Raw genomic sequence first — 23909 nt, 5'->3', positions numbered from 1 at the left:
TCCTTTGATGAGTCGGAAGTGCCCTTCCTTATCTTTTTTGATTAATTTTGGTTGAAAGTCTATTTTATTAGATATTAGGATAGCTACCCTGGCTTGTTTTCTGGGTCCATTTGCCTGAAAAACATTTTTCCAGCCCTTTACTCTGAGGTAGTGTTTATCTTTTTCGCATAGGTGTGTTTCTTGGATGCAGCAGAATCTTGGATCCTGTTTCTGCAACCATTCTGTTAGTCTATGTCTTTTTATTGGAGAGTTGAGACCATTTATGTTGATAGATAGTAGTGACCAATGACTGTTAGTTCCTTTTATTGTGGAGTTGGTGGTCTTACTATGATTTATCACTTTTTTTCTTTTAATTTATGTTGGGAAATTATCTGTATCCTATATTTTCTTTGGTGTAGTTGTTTTCATCGGATTGGAGTTTTCCTTTTAGTGTCTTCTGTAGGGCTGGGTAGCTGTGTAGATATTGCTTAAATTTAATGTTCTCGTGGAATATTTTGTTTTCTCCATCTATGTTGATTGAAAGCTTTGCTGGGTATAGTAGTCTGGGTTGGCATCTGTGTTTCCTTAAAGACTGCATGACCTCTGCCCAGGCCCTTCTTTCATAGTTTCTGATGAGATGTCTGGTGTGATTCTGATTGGTCTACCTTCATATGTTACTTGACCTTTTTCCCTTGCTGCCTTTAATATTTTTTCTTTGTTTTGTAGTTTTAGAGTTTTGACTATAATGTGACGTGAAGTATTCCTTTTCTGGTGTAATCTATTTGGTGTTCTGTAGGCTTCTTGTGTATTTATGGACATCTCTTTCTTTAAGTTGGGAAAATTTTCTTCTATGATTTTCTTAAAAATATTTTCCGGTCCTTGGAGCCTGGAGTCTTTTCTCTCAGCTATTCCTATTATTCTTAGGTTTCGTCTTTTCATGGCGTCCTTAATTTCTTTATGTTTTGTGTTTGGAACTTTTCTGATTTTACCTTTTCTTTGAGGGAGGAATTAATTTCTGCAAGTGTGTCTTCAGCACCTGAGATTCTCTCTTCCATCTCTTGTATTCTATTGGTGATGCCTACCTTTGTGGTTCCTGATTTTTTCTCTAAGTTCTCCAGTTCCAGGGTTTTCTGTTTGTGTTTTCTTTATAGATTCTAGTTCTGTTTTCATGCTTTGGACCATTTCCTGCATCTGAATGAATGTGGTTCCTATTTTTTTTTTGTTTGTTTCTTCTCTATATGTCTCCAATTGTTCCTATATGTGGGCAGTCTTCTGTATTTCTTTGAGACCTCTGTTCATTTCCTCTTTTTGTTCCTCTAACAACTGTGTAAGCATAGCTTTAAAGTCATTTTCCTATGTTTCCGCTAAGTTAAAATATCTATTGATTTTGGGGGTTGCTGGTGGCTCCATGGTGTTTTTGTTGGGTGAGTTCTTACGCCTACCTTTGGCCATTTGCTTATATGTGATCTTCACTGTTTTATCCTTGAGTCTGAACTTCACACTGGAGCTGTCTTTCTCTGGAATCTGGAGTATTCTTCAGGAAGATCAGGGAGGTCCAGTGGTTTGAGAGTGTGTGCTGCTGCTAAAGTTGTACCTAAGGAAGGGAAACTGCTGGTGCAGATTCGTTATTGCGGGGGAGTGTGTGTGTGTCTTGAAGGGGAGTGCTAGAGAGTGTAGGTGCTTGGGATATGGGGGTTGGGAGCAAGCTCAGGAGGGGATGTGGATGCTGGCGCAGTAAGCAAGCGCAGATTGTGGGCACAAAGCACCAGTTTCCTGAATCCCCGTGGTCTCCGGTCTGTGGAGGGCTCTGCAGGCTGGACTCTGGGGTCTGTGGCTGACACTGCGGGCGGGCGGGCCGATTACACTATTGTGGGCTCTGTGTGTTCAGCCCTGTGCTCCGTGCTAGAAGCTGTGAGCACAGCAGGCTGGGCCCTGCTCTCTGATTTGGGAAGTGCCAGGTGCTTCCTCTGCTGCTTCTCCCTCCGGCAAGGCTGGAGATCGGAGGTTGGAGGTCGTGAGGAAAATATGGGGGGTTTGACTGTTCTCAGCCTCAAATATCAAGGAGGGAGATCTGTGCTTGGAGCAGGCAGCACTGTGTGCAGGTGAGCTGTGTGCACTGCGGGGTGCCTCCTCTGCTTCAGCTGCTAGTTGCTCCGTAGCTCTGTAGCTCGGTTGCAGCTTCCCTTTTAGCTGCTGTACCTCCGTCCCCTCCACTGCCGGCTTGGCCACCTCTGCTGCTGCTTCCGCTGGTTATGGGGAAGTGCCCGGGAATCATTCCTCAGGAGAAGTCCACGGAGATGTCCGCGGTTGGCCTGTGTGCTTTTGGACTCAGATCAGGGTTTGTCCCCCTTCTCCCCGGACTCTTCGTACCGTTGTTTTGGGTTCCACAGCCCCTCGACTCAACCAATTCAGAGTTTCAGCTCCTACTGAATACAGTGCAGGCTGGTCGCCGCCATCTTGGGTCCCCAGTTGTTAGTTCTTATAACTAAAAATATTCTTAAAATTGCTTGCCGTTTACTTGAGCATATTTTGGATATTTGTTCAACTATGATTGTAGCAGCTTTATTCATAATAGCCAGAACCTGGAAACAACCCAGATGTCCCTCAACGGAGGAATAGATACAGAAATTGTGGTACATTTACACAATGGAATACTACTCAGGAATTAAAAACAAGGAAATCATGAAATTTGTAGGGAAGTGGTGGGATCTAGAAAAGATCATCCTGAGTGAGGTATCCCAGAAGCAGAAAGACACACGCAGTATATACTCACTCATAAGTGGATACTAGACATATAATAGACATATAATATAGGATAAACCTGCACAAATCTGTACACCCAATGAAACCAAACAAGAAGGAGGACCCTGGATAAGACGATCAATCCTCACTCAGAAAGACAAACAGGATGGACATTGGAAGAAGGTCACTTGAGTGTTTGATCTTAGACATTCTTATCAGTGTAAGATGGGATCTCAGAGTTGTTTTGATTTGCATTTCTCTGGTGACTACGGATGTTGAGCATTTCTTTAAGTGTTTCTCCGCCATTCGTTATTGTTCTGTTGAAAATTCTCTTCTTAGCTCTGTCAGAAATGATGGAAGAGAGAAAACAGAATGGGAGCCTGCTATAAATGGTCCTCTGAAAGGATCCACACAACAGGGCATCGAGACAGATGCTAAGCCTCATGGCCAGAGAGCAAGGAGTCTTATGAAGGAAGAGGGGATGGGGATAGAGGGACATGGAGACTCTAAAGCTAAAAGATCTGAGCCCAGCAGGTCCTGCAGAGACTGATGAACCAACCGAGGACCATACATGGAGAGTAGTACCTAGACCTCCTACTCAGATGTGACTGATTGGCAGCTCAGTTTCCATGTGGATCACTGAGTGAGGGGAGAAGGGGCTGCCTCTATCCTGCTCTTTGATCACTTGCCCCTGGTGATGTGGCCTTGCCAGGCCATGGAGGAAGAGAATCCAGGAAGTCCTGATGAGACTTAACAAGCTATGGGCAGATGGCAATCGTGGAGAACTCCCCATTTCAGTGGACTAGGGAAAGGACGGAGGTGGAAAGAGGGAGGGAAGGTGGGAAAGGGGTAGGGGAAGTTGAGAAAGGAGCTTCAATCATTTTATATAATGAATAAATTGTGAAAAAATAATAAAAATTAATTTTAAAAAGAAAGAAAAAATGATCCTGATCATATTTATGAAACAGCTCCAGACACCTGTACAAGCATTGTTTTTACAAAACTGTTGACTTTCCCTTCAGGTACATGACACGGTTATTAGAGTACATTTCCGCAATCTTACAGTTTTGTATCAACTCAGATCTGTTGTATAAATAAAAATTACTTCTTACTGCTTTGTATATCTTCTTGTTTTTCTCCTGTCTGGGCTTCCAATTCTGCGATGTCCATGCTTCACAAACACTTCACCAACTGAGCTACAACCCCAGCAAGCACTGAGTTGTATTTATATTGTTCTGATGCCTTTGGGGGACTATTCTGTCTTAATTCCCTCTTCTATTAGCCTGTGATTACAAAGCAGCCATATGTGAACCACATTCACCAAGTGATATGTTGGATAAATGCTCTCACCATTTTGTCATTTTCCCACATTCAGGTAGGAAATGCCTTTTTTTAAAAAAAAAAAAACTGTATTATAACAGGCTATTTTGAGTTCAAAATTATTATTGAGAACTTCTTAGCAGAGTGTTTCAAAGTTTGTTTTATTAAGTTGGCCTGGGTCACAAAATTCATTAATATTAATGACTGAACTAGAAAGGCACTTAGCCTCTATAATCAGTAACAGATCCAAAGCATTAAACCAAATGTAAGGCTTTGTTATGCCATGAGTCATTCCAGCAAGGCCACATGCAATAAGCAGAAGGGGAACAGCCTGCTGGAATGTCTCCCAGCCAACCTCTGACTTCTTCTTACTTCTGTAGAGAAACTGAATTTCGAACACTCAAATACATTTCTATTGACGTCATATGAATACATGAAATAAAATACTTGGGACTTATCCACTAGTGGTTTGAGAAAAGCTCCAAAACCCTATTACTAATAAACTGTTAAAAAGAGAGAGAAAAACCTCGGGAACACACTTTTCTTTTTTGAACATGTCAATATTAAAGTTGCGTTCATTCATTAAGTTTACACGAGTCATTAGTGGCATTTGTGAAATTCATATAAATATGAGCTGCTGTGTGGTGGGTTTTGTTTATCCCAAGCCTCTGAAACTGTCATCAGGCTGTCCTATAAAATAGAGAGCTGTCAGATGACAGCATAGGCCTGACATTTCAACTTTGAAATGAGCAATTACAGTGTTGATTCAGATTTCACTTACTCATGACATTTAAGCAGCGTGTCCTTTTAACAGGCAGCACGAGCGCAGTAAGGACTGTGAGTGCTGCCTCTGGTAAATAGAACTAATAATCTAAGACATTTGTGACAAAAGTGATTAGCAAACTTCCCTTAAAAGCCAGATCATAAATAGGTCAGGCTGGGACTGTAATGCATAAGCAGCCATAGACAATGAGTTATTGAGTTTTCCAGATCTTATCTTTGTTATTGTTTATTTGCTTGTTTGTTTTTGTTGTTCTATTTTTGTTTGGTTTGGATTTTGCTTTTGTTTGTTTATTGTTTTTTGTTTGTTTGTTTTTTTCACTAAACATGAGTCTTTATTGGCCACGGCCATTTGAGGGGGATGAAGCAGGAGGAGTGGGTGGCAGACACCAGGCCAGCCCTGCTTCCTGGGCTTGTAGGTGATGAGGAACTCACCCAGGTAGTGGCCAGTCATCTCTAGTTTGATCTCCACCTGGTTGAAGGTCTTGCCGTTGTACATATCCACCATGCTGGCCACCATCTTGGGCAGGATGATCATGTCCCTCAGGTGGGTCTTCACCACCTCAGGCTTCTCCCTGGCAATTTCTTAAGGCTTGAGTATTGAGTTCAGGTATGACTTTGGCGGGTGCTGTCCAACTGCATTAGCTGCTCATAGGACACGTCCAGCAGTTGGTACTTGTCCCAACTTGCTCCGCTTCTTCTGCATCAGCCACCTCAGCGGCTGCTCAGAAAAGGGAGCGTTGACTCTGTCTGCCCAGATTGTATTTCTTAAACATCCATTTCTCTTAACTCTCTACTACAGCTTTCCTTGTTCAGACCTCTGTTACCTCTAGTTTAGATTATTATCACATTAGTCAACTTCTCCATCTTACGTTCTCCCTGTCTTGCCCTGTTCCCAAGAATTTATCTTTCTGATCATGGATTACCTGTAATTTCTGGTAGGAATCTTCTATTGACTCTACAGTCCCTTGACTGTAAAAATCATTCAAGTTATTTTGTTCGGTTTGTCTCTGTTGGACATCTAAGTTCAAGTAGAGTAAAAGCTATGTATGTTCATCATTGCTTTAGCCCGAACAGCTTAGCATGTTGCTTATAAATAAATGTTAAAAAGCGAAATTACTCTGAAATCCTCAAACCACACAGTATTTTCTAGAAATCATCAAAGGATCAAAATCTATTTAATGAGTTAGATTTGCAGGGTTAAAGGAGGTATGTAATCTGGAAGTTAAAGGAATGACTGCGTTAAAGAGGTCATAATGCACATAGGTGCTTTACCAACATTAGACCTTGATCATTATGGTTGATGCTGCAGTTGACCAGATTCTCTCTGAGCTTTGTTAATGTGCATGCACATAAACCTGTACTTAAAATGGTGGAGCTCTGCCCTAGCTCTGCTGAATCCTGGTTTTCAGAGGAAAGGTTAAAAAATAAACTGAATCAACTTGGGTAGTATAAGACTATTTTGCAGAGACTGTTTCATTTTCATAGTTAACTCTAGAAGTTGGTTTTACAGATTAAAAATCTCCAATGTGTGTGTGTTGGGGGTGTTGATTAACTTATAATGTTTATGTTCTACCTTAGATACTGGGTATTCATAAATGTGGTGCTGCCCTTGGCATCAGGCAGCTTACTGCATGGTCTGAAAGCTTCCATGGCAGTACATCATAGCCAGAACCAACAGAAATCCACTGTGTAAGAGGAGGGAAGCAGGCATCTAGGGTGGTGGGAGTTGGGAGGACTGTAGCAGGGTTTCACAGAGGAGGTGACATTTCAAGAGAGTCTGAAATATGACTAACAGGTTTTTCCTCAGTTGTTCACAGTTATTTTAAGTCTACTTACTCTGAAGCTCTGGCCATTTTCAGTGTGAATCGGTGATACAGTTGAGTTTGCCCTCTAAATAGTGGTTTTAAAAATACATTACTAATGTAGATATATTTAAGAAGCTGAAAAACATTTAATAACAAGAACGAGAAAAGCCACTAACTAGCATTAACTTGGCAAGCATAAATATAGCCCATAGTTCTTTACATCTAGAGCTTCATGTATAGAACAAATTAAAAATGTAGTTACATGATCACATAACTTCATTTCTCTTAGGTTTATTGCTTTGAAGATATATGTGTTGAAAATCTTTGCATTGACTTTATTTAAAATAACATATTTATTACATAGAAAGTGAAAGTACTAAAGGAGGTCGAGGTGAGATCGCCCAAAACTAAATAGAGCTCAGTATCTTCACAGTTTAAGCATAGGCTTGCTGCCTTAGTTATGTTACCATCTTACAGTATGTGTTTAGGTGTGCTACAGGGTTATGCTAATAATCTCACTAAGCCTGGTGGCAGAGATAGTCTTCCAGTGACTTGACAATAGAAAAAGCCCAAGCACAGACCAGCAATGTAACTAGGACTCCAGCCTGGGCTGTCTCCCCCTAGAGTTGCTGTTCCTTCCCATGGTGTCTCTCAAAATCTGAAACGTTACAGAGCTGTGTAAGAGCATAGGCGTAGGTAGCATAGGCTACCTGCTTAGCGCTCTGACTGCCAGCCTGCTTTTTGTGAGGACTCAAGTAGCCTAAACTAATCTCTTGGTGCTTCAGATTCTTCACATCTATGAAGATAATTATAGTTCATGGGACTGATGTGAGAATTCAGTAAGTTCATAGGTATGAAGGACATAGAATAGTGGCTGGTATATAGTAAGTGTTATGTTTGCTGTTATTACATAAGTTAATTGTGCCTTATTTTCTGTGGTGATTTGAATAAAAATGGCCTCCACAAGGAGTGCCACTATTGGGAGGTGTGGCCTTGTTGGAGAAAGTGTGTCACTAGGAGGTGGGCTTTGAGGTCTCAGAAGTTCAAACCAGTCCTAGTGGTTCACAGTCACTTCCTGCAGGTCCAGACATAGAACTGCTAGCTGCCTGTCCAGCACCATGTCTGCCTGCATGCCACCATGCTTCCCTCCATGACGATAGTGGACTAAACCTCTGTGAACTGTAAGCCAGCTCCACTTAATTGTTTTCCTTTATAAGAGTTGCTCATGGTGGCTCTTCACAGCAACAAAATCCTAACTAAGACACTTTCTATAGAGTATTTCTGTCATCACTGTTTGAACTTATAGAACATGAAATTTTAGAAATAGCTAAAAGCCATAGGAGTATCTCTAGATAAAGAAAATGAGCAAACGTTTTTCCTTATTCTAGAATTATTTGTTTATATCAGGACCTTGGGGAATAACTTAGTGATGGAGTTCAGAGTTCATGCTTAATAAGAACTGTGCTCAATCCCCAATGTGTTTAGGGGGATTAAAAAACAATGAAGTCTGTGTTCTATGTTAGATACTAGGTATTAAATATGTGTGTGTATGCGTGTGTGTGTGTGTGTGTATACACGCATGGTGTGAAAGCTTCCATTGCAGCACATTGTAGCAAGAACTAACAGAAATGTCATTGTGAGAGGAGCGAGGCAGGCGTCTAGGGTAGTGGGAGTTAGGAGGATTCAACGTTTCACAGAGGAGGTGACATTTCAGGAGAGTCTGAAATATGAGTAACAGATTTCTAGGAGGAGGAAAAATACTTCTTAAAATTATTTTTTAAAATAAATAATGTGTTAGTCATGTTCATGTGCTATCATATATTTTATTTTAATTGTCAAAGAAAATAAAACTATGTCAGCATTATTTGTTATGTACTGTACTTAGGCACAGTTTGTGTCATACATGACTTGTTAAATCTGAATTATGAAATCCAATTCCAACAACTCTATTTACTTTATTGGACCATACTCTTTTTCTTAGTGTTACAGACTATGTGGATAAATCTTGGGAACACACTAGATGAAGCTAGTCACAAAATATCATATATACATGATTGTATTACATTTTTATATTGTTTTCAGAATAGGCAAACCAGTGAAGACTAGATTCCTGGCCGCCCAGGGCCTGAAGGTGGGCAGAGTAATGCAAGAGTGTTAGCTGGCAGCGGCTAGCATTCTGGAGTGGCTTTGAGATGATGAGAATATTCTAGAATTAGCTGTGAGAGCATAGCCTTCGGACTCAATTACTCGTTTTAAATGAATGAATTGAATAGCATATGAAAATTTCTACAAAACTGCCATTTAAAAAGTAAATTGAATTACTCAATGTTATTTTATTTTTACCTGTAAAACATACATTCCATCTTTGTCTCAAGTATCATAGTACACATGGAATTATATGGTGGTGTTGTCTGTGTTGAATTCACAGCAGCTGCCACAGGCTGACATTTTAAACATAAAATGAAAATTCTGTCATGACCTCTTTGCTGAGAAGTAGAACTGTACCAGCGAGTTTCAGTCACTTACTTGTGGGATGTGCATCATTAGTTCAGTTGACTCCAAGATTATTTTACAAATAGAGTCAGGTTTACAATTGCAGTTCACAAGGGTCTGATAGGGGTGTAAAAATTATTTCAGTTATGTTCGTAATATGTCCAGAATAGTACTGTTACAGGTTAAAGTGTCCTTTTGCACTGTTGCTGCTTTGATCCTGTCTTCTATCAGATTTTGTTTTTTACCTGACTGTCTTTATATCTGTTTTCATACTGACTTTCGCAATTTGGGTTCGTAGGTCTTTGGGGTGAAATTAGTACTTTGTGTCCCGCTGTAGTTAGTGGTGGATTGTCAGCTATTCATAGATGATCAGTTAAGTACACTTCATAATGAAGCGAGTGCTGGACTTATCTTTCTCATTCTGCTGACGCAGCTTATCTCACAGATAAGTGTAAATGGTACAATCTTAGTTTTGAGATGTAGGAAACACATTGGTCCTTTCTCCTTGAAACTGACTTGACAGCACTTTTTTTTTTTTAAATCAAATCAATTGGACATAGTGGCTCATGCCTGTAGATTCTGAAAGATAAGTTCAGCCAGCCTGAGCTACCCAAGAAGACAGCATGAAAAAGACAGAAAAAAGAGGCATTGGGCAGAGAAGTGGGGATAAGGAAGGAGTTGCCATATACCTTTAACTATATTTTATGTACACTGTTGACTGTGGTACGTCATTTAATTTAGGGTAAATATAAAGTAATCCTCAAAAGTGCAAATGTGTCATGCAGATTTTTGTCTCTAACTACCCTACTGATTTTAAGATCTTAAAGTTTGGCTGTTGAGCTTGGGCTCTAAGAGCAACTATCAATAAATGGGACCTCATGAAACTGAAAAGCTTCTGTAAAGCAAAGGACACTGTCATCAGAACAAAACGACTGCCTACAGATTGGGAAAGGATCTTCACCAACCCTATATCTGACAGAGGACTAATATCCAGTATATATAAAGAACTCAAGAAGTTAAACAGCAACAAATCAAGTAATCCAATTAAAAAATGGAGTACAGAACTAAACAGAGAATTCTCAATAGAGGAATATGGAATGGCTGAGAAACACTTAAAGAAATTCAACGTCCTTAGTCATAAGGGAAATGCAAATCAAAATGACCCTAAGATTTCACCTTACACCCATCAGAATGGCTAAGATCAAAAACTCAAGTGACAACACATGCTGGAGAGGTTATGGAGAAAAGGGAACCCTCCTCCATTGCTGGTCAGAATGTAAACTTGTACAACCACTTTGGAACTCAATCTGGTGCTTCCTCAGACAACTAGGAATAGCTCTTCCTCAAGATCCAGCTATGTCACTCCTAGGCATATACCCAAAAGAGGCTCAAATACACAGTAAGGACATTAGCTCAACCATGTTTGTAGCAGCTTTATTTGTAATAGCCAGATGCCCCTCAGTGGAGGAATGGATACAGAAATTGTGGTACTTCTACACAATGGAATATTACTCAGCAATAAAAAAACAAGGAAATCATGAAATTTGCAGGTAAATGGTGGGATCTGGAAAAGATCATCCTGAGTGAGCTATTCTAGAAGCAGAAAGACCCACGTGGTATATACTCACTCATATAAACATATAAATACTAAAATCTGTACACCTAAAGAAACTAATCAAGAGGGAGGACTCTTGCTAAAATGCTCAATCCCTATCCAGAAAGGCAAAGAGGATGGACATCAGAAGAAGGAGAAAAGAGGGAACAAGTCAGGAGCCTGACACAGAGGACCTCTGAAAGGCTCTGCCCTGCAGACTATCAATGCAGATGCTGAGACTTATGGCCAAACTTTGGGCAGAGCATAGGGAATCTTATGAAAGAAGTGGGAAACGGTAAGATCTGGAGAGGACAGGAACTCCACAAGGAAAGCAACAGAACCAAAAAATCTGAGTATGGGGGTCTTTCCTGAGACTGATACTCCAAACAAGGACCATTCATGGAGATAACCTAGAACCCCTGTACAGATGTAGCCCATGGCAGTTCAGTATCCAAATGGGTTCCGTTGTAATAGGAACAGGGACTGTCTCTGACATGAACTGATTGGCCTGCTCTTTACTTACCTCCCCCTGAAGGGGAAGCAGCATTACCAGGCCACAGAAGAAGACACTGCAGCCACTCCTAATGAGATCTAATTGATTAGGATCAGAAGGAAGGAAAAGAAGACCTCCCCTATCAGTGAACTTGGGGATGCATGCATGCAGAGGGGGGAGGAAGGGAGGGATTGAGACGGGAGGAGGGAGGAAACCACAGCGGGGATACAAAGTGAATAAAGTGTAATTAATAAAGAATTTTTAAAAAACTTTGGCTGTTGAATTCCAATTCTTTAACACTGCATTCTGGAAACAGCATGAGTCTAATTTAGCATTTGTTAAGCATTCTGGGAAATAATGTGGCTATCCCAAATGATAATGCTTCAACAGAAGTGCTTGTGATTATAATAATTTCCATTTTCCAGAAAACATAAAGCATCACCTATAGTATTTAATATGAAAAGACTGCATTCTCAACGGCCACTATTTTGTAATGATATTCAAAACCTCTTATCCAGCTGATTAGATTCAGCAACCATGACTAACGATAGCCACACCAAAGCCAAATATTGTAATGACGTCATCAGCACACACACAATATGTTGCAGTTAATGAACACTACACGGGATATAGGTTTGATTGGCTCCATGTGATTGTGCAGTTCACGCTCCACCTCAAAGAAGAGAGCTCTGCAGCTGGGGCTGTCGCAGATTGTTTTGTCTGCAGAAGAGCAAAGTGTCTTGTAACCAGAGTGAAGAGTGCTTTGTAGATGACAGGTCAAATGGTCAGGATAAACTGAGACCCAATTAAACGTAGTGGGAATGTACATACACTGTTCTACAGCCTTTGTGCTACTTAAAGATCTCTGCCCACAGTCCTTTGCTGCCACGTTGGTAGCCAAACTACTACATTTTTTTTTCCAGCTTCATATTGGAAAACACCAGATTTTCTGTTTTAACAAGCTTGAGGTGAGAGTCGTTTTTTTGTTTGTTTGTTTGTTTGTTTGTTTGTTTTTCTGTTGTTTTTTTGTTATTGTTTCTGTTTTTTTTTTTTTTTTCAAATTTATCGAGGATCAGTGGCTATAGTTTAATGACTGTTATTAGGTCCAATAGTACTATAATCAAATTGAAAAATACTGTCATCCTTTATACAACCTCCACTCTCTGATAGACTCTGTGGTCAGTGTATTTGCAGAGGAAGATAATTTGGTGGCAGCTGAAGTGTATGAGAGAGTGTGTGCATGTGTGTACATGGATTCCGTTGGGATGCTACTAGAACACCAAGAATAGCAGGAACTGGGGCCTACAGGACAGTGTGTGAAACAAACGCTGTTGGTACTTTGCTTGGTACTACATCCCTCTGTATACAAGATGATGCCAGAATGTGAGTCATTAAGAGACATGAGCCAAATTTTGGTGAATGCCACACTAATGAGCTTGGAATTTGATTTTGCAATATATATATCATTGTGTTCTAAAGCAGTACACATTTTTGCCAACATATACTTTTTAAATATATTTTTTAAGTTGTAATGTGGTTGGTTGATTTAACCTTGAGAAGTGCTTTCTGTGGCTTGCATTCTAGGTATCGGTTGCTGATGTCTTTTATGTCTTTCATCAACTTTTACATAAGCTTGGGTTCTCAGAATGCCTCATAGAGCAGGGGCATGCCTGGGAGTTTTCAGAAATTGCTGGACTGGGCAGTACTTCTCATGAGACTTTGGAATCACAGGGCTTGGAGGAGACAAGAGTAGGTTCCGTGCCCTGTGATGACCATTTTTTATTGCTTGTGTATTCATTGCGATAACACTTTTTGTTTGTTTGAAATTAAAGTTTCAAACTTGATAATGATATTATGTAGTTTTTGTGAAAATTTCACATGACTTGCTTTTGTGAAAATTTGTTTTGTTTTTATTATCAAAGATAAAATTTTCAGCATATTTTTGAGAAATTGAAGCCTTTGCCTTATATTTCTTTATACTTAAGATAGCTAGATACAAGCCAGGTGATGATGGTCTTTAATGGTGCCTTTAATCCCAGCACTTGGGAGGCAGAGACAGGTAGATCTCTGAGTTTGAGGACAGCCTGGTCTACAGAGTGAGTTCCAGGACAGCCAAGGCTACAGAGAAAAACCCTGTCTTGAAAGAGAGAGACAGAGACAGAGAAAACAAATACAAACAAACAAAAATAGCTAGACACCTCACAATGTATATTTATTGGCTATTTTACCCTCATCCTAATTTGTTTGTATTTCTGTGTTATTCATAGGAAGGGGGTTTTCTTTTCCCCCCTCTGAACCATTTTGATGTGCATGTCAAAGTCTGCACCCACCTTAAGCCACCTCCATGATGTAGTACAAGAATGATGATAGGTGCCTCTGTCATTTGTATGCGTTCTTTTGTCTTCATGGAGCAGGTTTCTTTACAACAATTGGAAGGTTAAGCACTTTCTAACTAGCATTTTATATTTTAACTACCTCAGTTCAGAGGCCTCATTTGCCAGTGTAGGTGCACTTTTCAGCATCCTTAAGTCAAAACAAACAAACAAAAAAGTCTTGGGAGATGAAGCTGCCTCCCATCAATAATACACACATAGCTTAGAGTTTGTTGAATGACCAAATGCTGTGGGTGAGAGAAAGTTCAATGAATTATACATACAGAGTTCATAGCTTATTTGACCTGTTAAGAACTGACATTGTATTGATGATTTTGAACAATAATACTTAATAAAGACAGTGAACCACTAATGGTAAATATGCTGGAATATATTTATAGTTATCTCTAGTAACATATAGTATAGTCATATAATCTACAGAGATAGTTACTTAATGAATGATGCCTAATGATGTTCAGTGAGCTCATTCAATAGGATGGAATGTGTTTACATGCCTTCTGTCTAGGTTCCTCACTGGAAAAGAAAACCTCTCCAGGGACCCAGCAAAGTATTTTAGGTCCAACTGAACAAGAGCTGGTAGCCTTTCCCTTGCAGGAGTATTGTGCCTTCGTGGCCTTCTAAGTGAAAGGATAATTATAACATCTCTCATTTGATACTCAATTTAGATCTAAAAGCTAAGTAATATAAATTTTAATTCTTATCTGGGATTTTTTATTAGTTCTGCTTAGATAATTTGTGACAAAAATTGGTGCATTTCTCTTTTCAAGATGTATTTGTGTTTCCTCACTAATGGGAAAGCAGAAGATATTTTTAGTGTCATCTTTCATCAAGTCAGACCTTTCTGAAGACCTGAATAAATTCTATTTCCATGGGAATTTTGCTAATGGGCATGAGCAACATTATCCAAGCTCTGGCAGATAAGATTACAAATTAAAAATGAAGAGGAGTAGAAAAGAAAGGTGATCTTTCTCAAGCTATTGTTTCATTTTTGCTTTGCTATGTTTTCAGATCAATCTAAGTTTGGTATAGTAAAGCATAAGATTAACCCAGACAGTAAAAACAGTGACTTTCCTAAGTAGATCTTTAGCGTAATCTTACATGTATAAGGCAGGAGGGGGAGAGAGGAAATCTTCCAGTCTCCGTCTGTCTGGTTAACAGTGTTAGTGACATCAGTGTGTTTTATAGGAAAATGAAAGGTTGAAGATGTATTTTAAAACAAGCCACCCAGTTTGTTGTTTGTATACTAACTTACTGATTCATTTTATAACATAATAAATACCCAGTACACACTTCAAAATAACATGTAAGGAGGATGTGTAAATCTGGGCCTACTCATATCTTACCAGGACCTACTTACCCTAAAGATCAAGCCCCGGACATGCTCTTCTCTTGTTTTGCATCTTTCTCAGGACAGTCTCATCCACTTGGTTCTAACTGTCTGTGACTCCCAAGTGTGTCTCTCTTCCCTCCCTGCCTTTTCCATGTATTTCCTTTGCAATTGTTACCTTCCTGAGTCCTTCTTTTTCATCTGCCTTCTGCATCTGCTGCCCTTGTATTGCTGATCTCAGTTCTGTGGCTCTCACATCTCTTTCCCACAAACTGGCAGCCATCCTTCATCTTTCTACTCCTTTTAGGACCTCCTAACCGCACCTCAGATTGGTCATGGAGTGCTATTTCTTCTGCTTCTATCCAATCTCTTTCTCTCCCCACCCCCCTTTCTCTGTCCCTGTAGCCATCACATTAAATCTACTCATTTCTTTCCTGAAATAAATCAGTAAGCTCAAGGCTGCTTTGTCCATAGCCAGTTTGGCCAGTTCTCATCAGCTTTCAAAGGAAAGCAAAATCGAGCAATTAATATAAATAGAATTGTATCACTCTCACACCTGAAATCTTCAGTGATTTCCATTTTAAGAGTAAGATTTTTTTTTTTTTTTTGCCATGCAGTGGTGGTAGGCTTCTTTAATTCCAGCACTCAGGAGACAGAGCCAGGTAGATCTCTGAGTTTGATGCCAGCGTGGTTTGCAGATCAAGTTCCAGAGTGGCCAGTGCTACACAGAGGGGAAAAAAAAAAGAATAAGTTTTTATTTTAATTTCTGAAAGAGATGGAAGGGTCTACATGGCTCTCTGTTAGTCTAGATTTTCATTTTGTTTATTTGTTCATTCTTGTTTAAATAACAAAATACCTGAGAAAACAACTTAAAAGGGAGAAATATTTATTTAATTCATAAATTCAAATGTGTCAGTGTAGGATGCTTTTCATCTCGGTCTAAGCAGTTTTTGGTAGCGGCTGCTTATGTCATTGCACTAGTGACGCAGGAAGAGACTGACAGGAAGGGGCAAGGACAAGATATAGACTCCTGCTTTTTCTAGCTATCTGCAACCCCAAAGTTTCACTATATTCCAAAGTCGGACCACCAGCCAAGGTCCAAGCCTTAAGCTCAAGGGCTTATGGCGGGGTGCATGTTGTAGCCATAATAGGATGCCATGACTAAGTGCCACAGATGTCACATCTTCTACTTGTAGAGTAGAAGGACAAGGTCAGGCTGTAGAGAATCTGGCTTCCAATGCCTCTCTGCTGGGCCAGAAAATGACCATCTCCTGCTGGCGTATTACATATTGTTTACCTTAGACATATCCACTCTTCTGACTTCTTTTCCAAATCATCTCCAGTTCCTGTCCATTTGAGCTTCTGAGAGTTACTGTTCTACTGTGTGAATTCGAGGGAGATGCTGTTCAGTCCATAACAGAGCTTGAGTTGGTAGGATCCGGGAGGAGGAACAAGAGTAAGACAGGACTCCAAGATCTGTTTCCATGCCTGTGAGCCTGCTGCCTGTGCTGTGCTTCCATGAAACCTGAGCTCCTGTTAGGTCATCACATCCAAGCAGGCTGTTCTCCTTTGGTGGTCGGACAGCCACTCACTTTCTGGCGATGGTGGTAAACAGGAAGCAGGCGGAGAATCCCTTGTCCGATTTAAGTACATGAAGCTACTTTACCTGGGCGTTTATGTTCTCTTCCTTCACAAAATCCATTGTTGTGGTTGATGGTAGCTCAGATCGAGTTCATTTTCCACCTTTTTCCCTTTCTCTCTCAGCAGAGATGCTAGGGAACGCTGGGTTGACTCAAAAGATCTTGAGTGTCCAGTTACCCCAAAGAGCAGCACCACTAAGATCCTAACTCTTGAGTTCTTCTTGAACATAAATGTTTTTCTTTCTTCTTGCTTGGTTCAGGATAGCCAATGATTTGTATAGATAATAAAATGGAGAGAGAAGGTTAAAAGCTTGCTTTCTTTATGAACAAAACCATTCTGATGCGTGTAAGGTGAAATCTCGGGGTCGTTTTGATTTGCATTTCCCTGATGACTAAGGACATTGAACATTTCTTTTAAGTGTTTCTCTACCATTCTATATTCCTCTATTTTTTTAACTTGGATTTTTTACTTGGATTATTTGATTTTGTTGATTTTTAATTTCTTGAGTTCTTTATATATTCTGGATATTAGCTGTCTGTCAGATATAGAGTTGGTGAAGATCCTTTCCCTGTCTGTAGGCTGTTGTTTTGTTCTGACAACAGTGTCCTTTGCTTTATAGAAGCTTTTCGGTTTCATGAGGTCCCATTTATTGACTGTTGATCTTAGAGCCTGTGCTGTTGGTGTTCTGTTCAGGAAGTTGTCTCCTGTTCCAATGAGTTCTAGGCTCTTCCCCACTTTTTCTTCTAACAGATTTAGTGTGTCTGGTTTTATGTTGAGGTCTTTGATCCACTTGGACTTTAGTTTTGTGCAGGGTGATAAATATGGATTTGTATTTTTCTACATGTAGTATCCAGTTAGACCAGCACCATTTGTTGAAGATGCTGTCTTTTTTCCATTAAATGGTCTTGGCTTTTTTGTCAAAAATCAAGTATCTGTAGGTGTATGCATTTATTTCTGATTCCATTGATCCATCATTCTGTTTCTATGCCAGTACCATGCAGTTTTTATTACTGTTGCTCTGAAGTACAGTTTGAGATCAGGCATGGAGAAACCTCCAGATGATCTATTATTGTACAGGATCGCTTTAGCAATTCTAGGGTTTTTGTTTTACCCTATGAAGTTGAGAATTGTTCTTTCAAGGTCTGTAAAGAACTGTGTTGGTATTTTGTTGGGAATTGCATTGAATCTGTAGATTGCTTTTGGTAGGATGGCCATTTTCACTATGTTAATCCTATCAATCCGTGAGATCTTTCCATCTTCTGATCTCTTCTTCAATTTCTTCAGAGACTTGAAGTTTTTTTCAAACACATCTTTCACTTGCGCAGTTAGAGTCACACGAAGGTACTTTATGAACAAAACCTTCCATACCTTCTGTAGACAGTGAAAAGAGAACGAAGACAGTCGATATGGTTTGGTAGGCAAACTTGAACTTTCTAGTTATAACTCCACTAGGAACACATTTTCCTCATGGAGATGTAGTGGGCACAGGAAAGCCTTTGATCAGACCTCCTCCAAGTCATCCTAGAAACTGCAGTAAGAGTGACATGGGAGGACAGATGTGTGGCTCATTTGACAGTCACTAACTAAAGTTCCTAAGCTTAGCAAAACTCTGTTCTGTTCTCTTTCCTTGCTATTCTCATGATGTCTCCTTTTCAGGAGACTTCAATTTAAACTCTTGGATTCTGTGGGAGTCCATGTCAGAACATGACGGTGTAGGGAACTGCCCAGGCCATGCTCTGTTTTTTGTCTTAGACCTCTAAGCTTAATTGTTCTTTACAAACCAGCATGTCACCGTAGACGTGAAATTTTCCGGCTTCATATTCTTCATGGTCTCCTCAAAACCACTGTCATGGAAAGGAAGTGGCAGTGGCAATGCACACTGGCAGTTAGTCCAGATAATGCACACTGGGAGTCAGCCCAGGCACAGATACAGGCTTTCTGCATATTTTACTTCAGGTATCAATGTTTTTATTTCTATATCTAAACATTTCAATAAAGCGAAACAATAAAATTTTATATACACATAGCCATATATGTATTTATATTTTAATTGTTTTAAAATGCGTATCTGTAAGAGGACTGGAAAGATGGCTCAGCAGTAGAGCACTGACTGCCCTTGCAGAGTACCCAGCTTTAGTTCCTAGCAGTAACCAGTGTGTGTGACTGCGTTCCAGGAGGAGATTGTGCTCTGGCCTCCAGGGGTGCCAGGTGTGCATGCTGTGCACAGACATGCAAGCAGGCAAAACATTCACATACGTATTTTTTTAAATTTTAAATAGGACATAAAAACATGCCATTTTAATCACTTTGAATACACAGTTGGAACTGTTTAAATGACATCTAGATCCTTTTCACCTGCACATCTAATTCTCTATACATGATTTGTTTTGTTTTGTTTTGTTTTCAAGACGGGGTTTCTTTGTAGCCTTGGCTGTTCTGCTCTCACTTTGTAAACCATACAGGCCTCACATTCACAGTGATCTGCCTGTCTCTGCCCCCTGAGTGCTGGGAATAAAGGCATGTGCCACCAGACATTTTTATAAGGAAAATACTAACCCTCCCCCCCCCCAAAAAAAAACCCAACTTGGAAATCTCCGTTCTACTGGGACCAAGCTTGGGTCCTCTGAGAGAGCAGTAGTCACACTTAACAGCTGAGCCATCTCTCTAGTCTCTACCTTTAATTTTTGATGACCCTTCTTGCTCTTTTTTTTTTTTTTTAAGATTTTTATTTTTAATTGTGTATGGGGGGAGGTATCCACATGCGTGCAGGTGCCCTTGGAAGCAGGGAGAAGCAGTTGTCTACTGGAGCTTGAGTTACAGGCAGTTGTGAACTACCTGAAGTGGGCGCCGGAAGAGCAGCAGTGTTGTTAACTACTGAGCCATCTTTCCAGCCCCAGGCTTTTCCTGGCAGTTGTACCACTTTGTAATCTCACTGTTGGTGTGAAGGATTCCAGTTTCTCTACATACCTTCACTTGTCACTTCCTCTTTTTTTTTTTTCCCCCAGTAATAGCTATTCCAGTGGTATGCACTAATGTAGCTAGGGTTCTCACAGATGTATTCCAGTCCGTGTTTTGTGTGTTCAGTGCCTTTGTGACAGAAGGATGGCTTATTGTTTTCAAATCTGCCACACACCATCACAGTAGCTGTGGTTGTTTCATATTCCTGCTCTTAGGAAACAACACCTTGAAGGAAACAACACCTTGAAACAAAGCAAAGCAAAATGCAATCTAATTTAGGGCTGGGTTTAAGGTTATGCAGATTAGTTATTTATATAGGTTTTTTCCCCCACTTATTCCCTCTTAGCTTTTGACATGGAACTGAGAGGGTAATTTCCCCTTATAATTTAGGGAGACTATAATTCATGCTGGTTAGACGTTTACATGTTAAATGATGTGTGTCAATCAGCTGAATAATTTTTCTAATGCAGTTCACATCCTTCATAGTTTACACCTTCCTAAGCAGGCAACAGGCATCACAGGTGATAAGCTTCCCATCCCCTCAGGCTTACGTGTGTAAGAGAGAAAGTGAGGAACTGTGCAAGCTGGTCCTGTATGCTTAGAGAGAGGTACTGTTTCTGAACACAGCCTAAGAGTTAGCTGGAGATCACTTGGTTTGAAAATTTTGGCTTTGTTAATCAAAACATACTTTTTATAAGAACATCATGGAAGCTGAGAATTAAGTTGATACAGTGAAATGGACCGAGTTGAAGTACTAGAATTAATGTCTGTTACAACAGCTTCCCACCTCTTTAGTCATGATGCTCAGTCCATGTCATATGACCACAGCAGAGGAATCAACATGGGCGGCACACTGTTAGGACTCTGCCATTCTTTTCACTGCTTCAAGGGAACCGTGGGCAAAGTGAGCCCACTCCGGCGGCACCACAGTGCCGTGCACCGCTGCTCCAGCTGCGTAGGTTAGAGTTGAGTTGGATGGGGATCCACTTAACGAGATCACTGTAGATACAGACATGGCGCTTCCCTGCAGCACTCAGGACGGCGGCTTCAAAGCACGTGAGATGAGTCTCGGACAACTTTGAAACTGTCGTGTTAACCATTAGCTTTTGCTGAGTCTGTACAATAAAGAAGGTAACGATCTTAGCACGTTAAGGCTGTAGCTGTCAGGGCAGTGCTTGGAGGCAGAGGCAGTGCCCAAGTGAGGCATTAATGTCTGGACAAGTTCAATCAGATAGGCTACCTCCAGTCTGCATAATGGTATTTACTAGATTTTAAATGGACTGCTGAGAAAGATGAAATATAATCTCATGTATTATCTATGCCTTGAAAAAAGATAATTAAATTGTTCTCTTGCTAGCATGTATTTTTATTAACTTTTGTCAAGTCAGCTTAAAGAACGATGTCCCTGTAAAGCTGAAACGTTTTGCTCAGGTGGAATGTTACCAATTGATTTTGTGAGTTCTAGGAATTCCATATTCCTAGGCTGGCTGGAGAGTGGAAAGTGTACTGTAAATTGCATAAAAGTGAATTATTTTTCCCCTTTGTTTCTCTCTTTACAGGACCTTGAGAAGGTTTTAGTGGAATTCAATCACAAGGAGTTGTTCGATTTCTACAACAAGGTTTGTGTTTTTAAATGTTTTCTGGCATGTAGTGATTTCCTAGTACTTACTTGGTTTTATGAAATTTTATTTTTGAATGCCTTATTGTAGGGCCAAATTCTTTTAAACTCCTGTAAACACCTTATCTATCACATTAAGAAGAAGCAAAAACCAAGATGAAGGTAATCGGAAAACTAAATCAGAAAAAAGATGAAAATGTTTTTAAAGAGACAGGATTAGGGGCTGGAGAGATGGCTCAGAGGTTAAGAGCACTGCTTGCTCTTCCAGAGGTCCTGAGTTCAATTCCCAGCAACCACATGGTGGCTCACAACCATCTATAATGAAATGTGGTGTCCTCTTCTGGTGCTCAGGTGTACATGCAGGCAGAACATTGTATACATAATAAAATAAAATTAAAAAAAAGAGAGAGAGGATTAGTGTTCATGCAGGACACTGAGTATGCCTTATAGCCACTGGCACATTAGATATAGACCACCTAAAATATTTCAATGACTAGGCCCAAGGGCACAAGGAAGCTGCCAGATTTTAGAGATTTATCTTTGGGTATATTTAATTTTTCTTTCCAAATATTAATTCTATACCCTAGGAAAATACATTTCACAAACTACCAAATATTGAAGTCTTACTATTTAGTGATAATTTACTAAAAGAGCTGAGTGTACTTAAGACAGTAATACTTAGAAGTCTTCCTCCTTCATAAATGTGAAAAATTAAACGACAAACCTATATCCTAACATCTTTACATAGGGAGAAAAGCAGCCCAAGCGTTATATGTCCTGTGCGTCACTTCACTGTGCAGAGTTCCCACTGCCATTGTTTCTGTTTCCTGTTCACATTTCTAAACATTTTATATGAAGTTTGCTCACTTCGCTAACTCGCTGTCTTTATCCCCGTCTTTATAAATAGCTGGAGACCATACAAGCTCAGCTGGATTCCCTTACCTGATGTTCTTGTGACTGCTTGGCCATCACATTCCTGCCACCTCATGCTTTTGCAATGAAGACTGTCTGAGCATATTTTCTAGAGGACTTAGTGACCTTATTCCTGCAGATAATACAGCTTATCACTTCTTAGACAAGCCCCAGTAAAGCAAGATCCCAATGAGAGTACTGGGGTTTCTCCTCCACCTTCCCCCCTCCTGTGCGCCAAGAGCAGTTGCTGAGAAAACTCTGTGAAGAAAAGTAAATGCCATATTGTTTTTTCTGTCAGATCGCTGCTTCATCACTTCCCCTCAATCTTGTTTTCATGGATCAGTAGGCAGAAGGTATGATGTGTGCCTTAGCAGAATATGGAACCTTAGTAATTACATTGATTAATTAGGGAAGCAACCACAGGCCATAAATGTTTTGGCATTTGTCCTACAACTTTATTTTGCTTGGGGTATAATACAGGAAAGAAATCTAAAATGGTGCCAGTTCTGTTGTGAGTTAATTACAATGTGATCCTCTTGTTCTACCCACTTGAATATTTCTGATTTTAATGATTTAATAATCATCTGTGTATATATATATGCTTCTGCAAATTAATAACAGTGGACGTCACAGTGTGGGGACAGATCAGATTATGAATGAAAGTCAGCAATGAGTACGACATGGGAATCTTAACATTATAAATCAGAAACTTTTTGCCTTCTCCTTCTGTGAATATGCCCATTTGGTTTCAGTCAATAAAAGTTTTCTACTTTAGCATTATTTAAACTCAAGTGTATGGTATTTTTATTTTATAATATATTTTAAACTGTAATGATATGTAAATATATGATTTCCTGAAAAGAAAACATTTGAAATTTGTATTAATGAAATATTTTATCCTGTTTCCAGGGGAAGGAAGGAGAGGTTCAGTCATAGCCTCAACAAGGCATGCAATTTCAGAATGTCCTATAGTTAAGCAACAAAAGAACTACAGTTGAGCACATTTCTTCTGTGAGTGTCCTGGAGAGTGCAGTGGTAACTTAGCTCCAGCCAGTGTGCCCTATGGACAATGATGTCCATACTTGTTTATGCAAGAATGTTGTCACTTAGAAGACTTAAAGGTTTGGGTAATTGTAGAAAGCAAGCGTTACAGCTCTTACCCCAAGCTGCTTGATCCTGTGCGGTTTTGAGGCACCAGCTGTAGTACAGCTCAGTGCAGGTTATCTGTAACCTGATGCATTTCCTTCTGTGCCGTATAGGCTCTTACTTTCTTTTTCTTAATGACATCTTAGTTAAGGTTTCCATTTCTGCGCCAAAATACCATGACCAAAAGCAACTTGGAGAAGACAGAGCTTATCTCGGCTTATAGCTCTAAGGTCACACTCCATTACTGAGTGAAAGCAGGGCAAGTGCTCACACCACTCACAGTGAGCTGGGCCCTCCTACACTAATCACCAAGAAAATACTCCACATGCTTGCCTTAGGCCAATCATATGAAGGCTTTTTTTTTTCCCCAATTAAGAGAATTCTTCTTCCCAAATGACGTCAGCTTGACTAAGACAAATGATTTCACTGTTGTCCTAGTTAGCATTTTTACTGCTGTGATAAACCACGATGGCAAAAGTAACTTGGAGAGGAAAGGGTTTATTTCACCTCACATTTCCACATCACAGTGAACTATGTTTGAAGTGAAATGTCATTGAAGGAGGGCAGGGCAGGAACTGATGAGGACGCCATGGAGGAGTGCTGCTTGCTTTCTCCTCATGGCTATCTCAGCCTGCCTTCTTTACCAACCCAGGACCATCTTCCCCGGAGTAGCACTGCCCACAGTGAGCTGGGCTCTTCCACGTC

At 40.1% G+C, this 23909-nt stretch overlaps 1 protein-coding gene across 2 annotated transcripts in view; it reads left to right on the top strand.

The window, feature by feature from the left end:
* Commd10 (COMM domain containing 10) overlaps positions 1-22844 on the top strand; it is a 132239-nt gene extending 109395 nt beyond the window's left edge. For both annotated transcript variants that reach the window (XM_060377301.1, XM_060377300.1), the window contains 2 exons: positions 21088-21147; positions 22054-22844. In XM_060377301.1, the coding sequence (XP_060233284.1) occupies positions 21088-21147; positions 22054-22092 (99 nt within the window). In that variant the 3' untranslated portion in view covers positions 22093-22844. The remainder of the gene's footprint in view (positions 1-21087; positions 21148-22053) is intronic.
* The last annotated feature ends 1065 nt before the right edge of the window (positions 22845-23909 follow it).

This window comes from Meriones unguiculatus, chromosome 2, assembly GCF_030254825.1.
Source record: "Meriones unguiculatus strain TT.TT164.6M chromosome 2, Bangor_MerUng_6.1, whole genome shotgun sequence".
NCBI lineage: Eukaryota > Metazoa > Chordata > Mammalia > Rodentia > Muridae > Meriones > Meriones unguiculatus.
Note: the sequence above shows the minus strand (reverse complement) of the source record. Positions and strands in the feature narration are given on the sequence as shown.